At 34.5% G+C, this 7,909-nt stretch overlaps 1 protein-coding gene across 21 annotated transcripts; it reads right to left on the bottom strand.

Moving 5' to 3' along the window:
* Positions 1–746: 746 nt before the first annotated feature.
* On the bottom strand, positions 747–6,832 carry LOC136218841 (glutamate--tRNA ligase, chloroplastic/mitochondrial-like). Of its 21 annotated transcripts, none has more exons than XM_066005973.1 (9): positions 6,645–6,832; positions 6,429–6,558; positions 2,855–3,029; positions 2,604–2,751; positions 2,202–2,431; positions 1,495–1,540; positions 1,283–1,380; positions 1,141–1,204; positions 747–995 (listed from the first exon to the last, which is right to left on the bottom strand). In XM_066005973.1, the coding sequence occupies exons 6-9, from the start codon at positions 1,515–1,517 to the stop codon at positions 803–805; spliced, it is 378 nt and encodes a 125-aa protein (XP_065862045.1). In that variant the 5' UTR covers positions 1,518–1,540; positions 2,202–2,431; positions 2,604–2,751; positions 2,855–3,029; positions 6,429–6,558; positions 6,645–6,832; the 3' UTR covers positions 747–802. The 21 variants fall into 21 exon arrangements, 6 of the variants coding, with proteins under 6 accessions (XP_065862045.1, XP_065862046.1, XP_065862041.1 ...); XM_066005974.1 differs by having other exon boundaries at positions 2,202–2,245; XR_010683951.1 differs by having other exon boundaries at positions 811–1,011; positions 1,283–1,402.
* Between the last annotated feature and the right edge of the window lie 1,077 nt (positions 6,833–7,909).

Raw genomic sequence — 7,909 nt, 5'->3', positions numbered from 1 at the left:
AGAGTATGTTATTGGCAAGTCCATAATCATTCCCCCAAAGTCCGTTAAGAAGACAGGTTGATTTTGTCGTTAACCCTTCCGTATTAGTTACGGTATAATACGATCCTTTATCAACTACATCCTTGAACTGAATCTTATGACTATGGGTAATGTCAAGTCACATATAGCGAGACGTTCATTTTACTTGTTATTGGCCGAGTCAACTCAAAAGATAGGTTAAGTGAAATCCGAATTTCTACTCTTAAGCTATCACCTTGCAAGGGTTTAGAGTCGAGTCTTCCACAAGCAATCCTTGGATGTATCTCCCATTCATCGGGAGTGATAAATGCTCAATCCAATGTATAACTACCCTGACATTACCTCCTGTGACACCCAACCTTTGCAGTTCACACTACAAAAAAAGAGGCTTTTAATGAGAAGAAAAATTATCATTAAAAGTCCAAATATTCTCATGAAAGAATTTTCAATGAGAATTATTACTCTCATGGCTCCCTTCATTACAGGGGTCCCTTACTAAAAGTAATTATGAGAATAAAATACCTTCTCATTATCACCATATATAATGAGATTAATCGTCCTCATTAGAATTTTTTATAATAATAAAAACTCTTCTCATTAAATTGTTTATAATAATTAGAAATATTCTCATTAATATTTTATATAATGATTAGAAATCTTCTCATTAAATCTTTTATAATGATTCAAAAACCCCTCATTAAAGATTTTATCATGATAAAAAAAATATTTACATTATATAATAATATTCTGCTGATTAATTATAAGAATATAATTCAACAATAGATTATAAAATAGAGTTCCATTTCAATTCACTAAGAAGAAAGAGCAAATGCATTACATCAGTAACACAATAGCTTGGATTTACATATTGGTAAACAATATGCATCAACATCCTATATAAAAGCTCTAGTCGGATGCCTGACTCGAACAAACATGGCATAGCCAAACATTCCAACCGTTGTAGGACAAACAACAACCTACACAATGCAAGCCCTGTAATTAAGCAGTACCAAAAAAATAAAAAATATGTTCTAATTAAAAGATCATAGGGCCAATATATAAACATGTTCCAACTGAATATAATGCAAATAGGCAAATTAGTATTTCAAGCACCATGATTACCTCAATTTGGTAGAATCAAATATAGCACCGCTTTTGTGAACACAATCGATAGAGAATTTTTCAACTGTTAATCACTCAAAAAGGTTCGGGTCACTGCAATATGGGAATATCTATAAACCAATGGGCAAGTGAAAAAATTTACCAAGTTGTTCAAGGGTGGAAAATTCATTTTCTGTGTCATCGCCACAACCTAGAAGTGCCAGATAGTTCACCATTCCCTGAGGTAAATACCCTATCTCCCTGAACTGTTAAAGAATAATTACTGAATAGTGGAACATCAGTGTTGGCTAATAGTCGAGTAATTATACTTAGAAATTACTTATACCAAAGATAAGCAACAGAACAGAGAATTACCTGACCAACTGAAGTTGCACCATGTCGTTTTGACAATTACTCTGATCTGGAGCAAGAATTAAGGAAACGTGTGCAAAGGAAGGCATAGAGAATCCAAGAGCCTGTACGAACAGATCCCTGTTCTGTTACAGACTTGTCATGTTTTGTTACGAAGGTCCAGTTCTGTAAACAGAATTGGTCCTGTTTTTTGCACATTATATACAAGCCTATCTTGATGTTGTAAAAGCAAATATATGAACAAGCTAAAGTTACATCAGCATGAACAACTATTTTCTATGCATAAACTAGATTTTTTACTTGAGAACTGGATGTGGTAAAAGGTTGACAATCCAGACAATCAATGCATCGTAACTAGCCAATTAAACACGAATAATGGATTAACCTTAATGAGTATAAAGATCAGAAAAAGAATTAGCTCACAGGTTTTGCCATGAAAATCCATTTCATGCTTGAAAACTTCAAAGTAAATTAGGATTACTGCATACACTCAAATTTTGAATTATACAATGAAATCGAATCTATAGCTAGAAGTAAACAATTCCATGCTCAAATGCTCTTAGAAAATATCACAGAAAATCCAAATGAACATGTCCTGTTTCAAATTCCAAATGATATTAATTCACTTTCAAATGAATATGTCCTGTTTCAAATGAACAGTCTATATTGTGAAGGTGTGGATCTGAACCATCTCATCTCATTAAGGATACAACTTTATGCACAAAAGATGACCAAGATGAGCAGCAAAACATTCCTGCATATACATGTTTCACATCAAGCCCAATAAACCATGTTCCACCACTGATATAGTCATGTCGGTAAGTGCAAAGCAGTGATCTGCATATCTCATATTAATAATTACTCAACGTATTCCTATATTCTCGCATAGTTCATTATGACCGAAGAGCCTTATAAGTTCAATAAGACCTGCATATATGTTCTGGTTCAAATACATCATATCAGTAAATTTAGGAATTCACTCAAGACTCAAATACAGGTGACTGCTGTAAGTAAACACTTCATTTCAGCCAAAAATTGAAACAAGCAGTTCTCAAAAACTAACAGGAAAAGGAAACAAAACTCGTAAAAAAGGAAAAACATATTTCACTTACCAGGGCTGCCACACGTATGTCAAAGCCAACTCTTTCCACAGCTTTTGTCAACTCTCCAACCACATCTTGCCCAACCTATTTTAGGACTGTTACAGCTTCATACACAGCCTCACCGTATTCATTTCTCATCCTCATCATCTATTATCTCCTGCATTTTATCATAAACCTCAAAACATCATATAGGATAGGATCCTTAATTTGTAACCATTTAAAGCATTTATCAGATATGATATATACTAGAAATTACTTACCTGTAACTAGCCTTAGACAGTTTGCATCTTCAATGGGTGCCAATTTGGATCCTTAAAATACTCTTCCCATGTTGAGCATAGTTCAACTGCTCTCTTATGCGTATAGCCTATGGTGATGAGACATAAGATGTATTAGTGGACTCCATTTCAGGTTATCGCCTTCTCCTTCCTCCTCCTACAAGAACAAAGAAGGAAACAAAAATGGCAAAAACAGAGTCAATCATATAGTATCAAAAGCAATGAGAAATCAGACGATCAGTATACTCACAATGCCAGCAAAGAGAATGAGGATTAGAAGAAAATAGAGAAGGAAAATAATATGGAGTGTAATGGTCGGAAGAAGTGAGGAATTAAGGAGGGGGTTTCGATGGCGCATATGGATAGGCGGTAAGCTGCACAGAGTAGGAGAGATGTCAGCGTTCTCTCCGAGCTTCTATATATACCCTTAGTAGGCTTCAAGTTAGTTTCAACAAGCCAAACACAAAAGCGATTACTTTCAGAAAGAGAGAGAGAACATAGAGTTCCCAGTCATCAACATGGAGAAGCTTAATGGCGATGAGAGAGCTGCCACCATGGCTAAGATCAAAGATACGCCTGTGAAAATTGGGGCTTCTTTGAGGTATATAATCAAAACTGTCTAATTTGAATTTCATTATTCTCATCATGTTAAATGAATGAATTAATTAATTAATTGCGGGTTTGTTTTTCAGCTGCTGAACCATGGAATTGAAACAGAGTTCTCAGACAGAGTAGAAAGCATAACAAAGGGATATTACCAGAAATGTATGGAGCAAAAATTCAAGGAAATGGTAGCAAGTAAAGGGTTTGATGTTGTCCAAACTGAGATCAAAGATATGGATTGGGAAAGTACCTTCTATATCCGCCATCTTCCCCAATCTAATATTTCTGAAATTCCTGATCTCGCTCATGATTACAGGTAGGTATCTTCAATTTCCCCCAAATTTACTCTGATTAATAGAAGAGATGGGCTAATAAAAGAGGGGTAATATGATGCAGGAAATTGATGAAGGAATTTGCAGGGAAGTTAGAGGAACTAGCAGAGGAACTTCTGGAATTGTTATATGAGAATCTTGGACTTGAAAAGGGGTATCTGTAATAAGCATTTTATGGGTCAAAAGGTCCAACGTTTGGCACTAAAGTTAGCAACTACCCGCCATCCCCGAAGCTAGAGCTTATAAAGGGACTGAGAGCACACACATGCTAGTGGTATCATCTTGCTATTTCAGGATGACTAAGTGAGTGGGCTTCAGCTGCTCAAAGACGGCCAATGGATTGATGCGCCACTCAATTGTTATCAATCTTGGAGACCAACTAGAGGAATACCTATCTGTTTTTGAGTATGTTGTTGTTTTTAAATTGAAATAAAAATGTTTGTGTATACACAGGTGAACAAGGTACTAGAAGTGAACCTCCATATGTATATTGCTCTTCTCCTTGTAAAAATCAAATTCATATTTAGAACCTGATTAGCAATTTTTTCCCTTTTAATCCTTATTTCTTCTTTTAAACGTGTATACGTGACAACAATCCACATTTGATATCACTGAAATAGAAGCATAAGTAAAAAATGCAACAAGATGGACCAAAACAAAAAAAAATTACATCAGCTGAATGTCAAAGTTGTATTGACTAAAGTGAAGAGTCAGAGCAATAGACATAATAGCAGAAGCATTTCCTTACCTGCTCCATGTACTTCCATTGTAGCCTAACATCACAACCTTTACTAGATTAATGGGTTATGTAAACAGGGCAATCTTGTTGAAGCATAACATCATATGCTTAAATTAATTTGACATATGGGAGTAAACAATTAACACACACTAGATAACATGAGAGAACTAGCAAATCAAAAGTCTAAAACAGAAGCATGACATATGGCAATGGACGAAATGTCTTAAAACGTACAACTATTCTTGGAGCTAAAACCAATTGCAATATTAAAGTCAGGTACTCATGTTCCAAAATAAAGCATAAGAGGGGTGGCCCGGTGCACTACACGTCCCCGCTAAAACCAATTGCACTATTAAAGTCAGGTACTCATGATTGAATTATATACTCATACTTTAGGACTTATACATTACGAAGCACATCTAATGGAATTTCCCTCTCAATAAAAATAGGCGAAATTGCACAAGCATTATAAACAAAAGCACAATAAGAAACGAGCATAACAAGAGCATAACAAAATCAACATTATCATCCAGTTAATCAGAAATCTAACTAACCATAATAGATATTCGAACTTTATTAGAAAGCAAGCTATAATTCCAATAAGGGTGTTGTATTATATTTATGAATGTGTTTTCTTCTTCAAGCTATTCTTAAACTCATACCATAAAGACAAAGAGAGCTTCTCCTTTTATAGACCAAAAGCATGAAGGAAAGGTGACCCTCCACTAACAAATTGAGACTAATCACTTTGCAGTAGACAAGTGTTTGTTGATAATGGTAGGGATTATTTTTTAATAAAAATTAGAAGCTAGGACTCATAATGTTTTGGCAAAGTATCATAAAAAAAAGTGATGTTGATTGTGGAAGCCAAACTAGCTACATATATACAAGAGAAAGAGAAGAGGAAAAGAATATTCGAACACACAGCACCAAGACCATTAATTTCTTGGTTATAATTTATTGTGGTAGATTAGCTTGGTATTGGGCTGTGAATGCTTTTGAACCACAATGCCATAGCTAGCTTATTTTAGTCCTTCTGCTGCCCCACTCTCCAAACAAAAACATATGGCCCTCACTCATGCTTTATGGGTTTCTACCGAAAATACTAGATAATTATAGTGCAATCATTCCTTTTTATATTTTCAAGTTTTATTTTTTTTTTCAAACTGACTAGTTGCAATTTCAAACACCAATGTCTGTGTAAATTTTATATAACCTTAAATCATGCCCATACTTCTAGTTAACTTGAAGAACAGTTAAGAAAATAGGACCCATTAAACTACAAAATAGTATACTTGAAAAAAAGAGTATCAAATTAATGAACTCGTACCAAATAGAAAGATATGAGAGAGGAAATCAACATCCACCCGATAGTGAAGTCATGGGCAATTTTGTTTTTTAAAAAGAAGATAATAACATACTCTCAAAACAATAAGATCAAATCTCATAGGCCTATTATTTTATCAATTAAATGCACAAACTGGTTCAGTATATATATTTCGGGAAATACTCGCCCAGAGTCGACTTCCTCAGTTGTTCCAGATATCAACATGACTATCGCTAGGGCACATTAGGAGAAACTAAATAACCAGAAACAGGGGACAACATCTCAATGCCACAAGTAACAACCACTACAAAGTAGAAAACATATAGCACCACTCTTATATACATCAGCTCAATTTCAATATCAATACACTTAGAGTGATCATCAGAATAAAGAGAACAAGCTGATACCCTATCATTATCCATATTGGTACCTAACAGTTCAAATTCCAGGTTTCTCACAAGATGTGTACCAATGAATCCTAAAAGTAATGAAAAACTACTCTCTAATTCACTCAAAATTCACCAATAAGAAGATTTAATATAAGAAATCACTTACTCCAGATGAGAAGGCTTCCTGCACTGCACACACGATAAAGTAGATATTTCCATGACATCAGGGTTGCCTGCCATCGTACCCTAGAGCTTTCTCTCTATACAGAGAGAGAGAGATTCCTTGGATGAACCCGCTGCAAAATTAACTTAGGAGAATCAAAACAGAGAAAATAGAGAAACAAAATAGAAAGTAGGGAGATATAAGCAACAAGAGTGATACCTGAGAGAAAACAAAAGGTTAGGCTTAAACCTTTATCTGTGACCGATTGTGAAAAATCTGGTGAATTCGATTGGGATTGGGAAGAAATTGAAGATGACCTAGAATTTGAAGAGGGGATCACGAATGGTGGGAGTTTCTTTACACATACCGTAATTGTTTTAGTTAGGTTTTGTGAAGCACTTCCCCCAAATATTTGGGGGAATTGAATTTGGACAAGTCAAATATTTTAGGGGAATAGATGGCGCCTAAAATTTGGAGTTAAAATGAGTTAATATTTAATTTTAGTTTTTATAACATTATGTATTCTCATTATAATTATGGATGATACTTTTAACCAGAATATTTATATTCTCATTATTATTATTTTTACTTAATGAGGATATTTGTAAATGAAAATCTGAAAATAAAAAATGTTTAATCATTAATACTTAATGATATTATTTCCCTTCATTATACCTATCTTTCAGTGAGAATATTTTTAGTATCATTATTTTCTTCTCACTATAGATTGTTTTTCTTGTAGTGTCACACCCCAGAGTCATCTCTGTTAAGGATCGTGGGACCACGCGATCAAAGTCTCACATTCAGTAATTCAGGATGACCAATTAACATTCCTTTGAGTCTGAGGATTAGTTATACATATTAATACCAATGAGATGAACAGGTGACAAGGATGAATCTACCCATCCTGTTATCTCAAGTCGGATCCCCAATCCTAATGAACAACGTTTCACCGGATCTATGTAACTGTCCAGATATCTATATATGTGAAGCTTGTGAGATCAGCTTTCTGTCGGACATAAGACATTGTTACATACAAGTCTCAACAGTGATATATCAATCCTAAACATATCACTTGACTTGGGGTGGTTTTAAGTTTATTAGTTTATTATAAAGTTTTGTCTCACTTCATGCTTGTATGAACACTTTATAATCACTTTAAACAAACTTACGGATTTCCTTTTATTAGACTTTATTTAGTGCTTTAAAAGGGATTGCCTTTATATAGTTATAAAACATATATCTTATTAAAACAAATGATATAAAGAACAATTCATTTACAATAAGTTTGTATCCTGCAACAATTGTCTATAGGACACTAAACCCCAACATACTCCCACTTGGACTAAAGCCAATTGTTTCTAAAACTTATCCCAGTAGAAGTTAAATGACGATCATGTACTTTCTGGGCTAATGGCTTTGTCAACGGATCTGCAACGTTGTCCTCGGTAGGTACTCTTTCTATTCTCACATCTCCTCTAGCC

The sequence above is a fragment of the Euphorbia lathyris genome, chromosome 2 (genome assembly GCF_963576675.1).
Source record: "Euphorbia lathyris chromosome 2, ddEupLath1.1, whole genome shotgun sequence".
NCBI lineage: Eukaryota > Viridiplantae > Streptophyta > Magnoliopsida > Malpighiales > Euphorbiaceae > Euphorbia > Euphorbia lathyris.
Note: the sequence above shows the minus strand (reverse complement) of the source record. Positions and strands in the feature narration are given on the sequence as shown.

Excerpts from the sequence above, each read along its gene's own strand:
- LOC136218841 (XM_066005969.1), bottom strand. The coding sequence starts at position 1,580 with ATGCCTTCCTTTGCACACGTTTCCTTAATTCTTGCTCCAGATCAGAGT. Across the intron at positions 1,381-1,494 it reads GTGCAACTTCAGTTGGTCAG|GGAGATAGGGTATTTACCTC; the intron begins GTAATTCTCTGT and ends TTAACAGTTCAG. Across the intron at positions 1,205-1,282 it reads TTCCACCCTTGAACAACTTG|TTGAAAAATTCTCTATCGAT; the intron begins GTAAATTTTTTC and ends AGTGATTAACAG.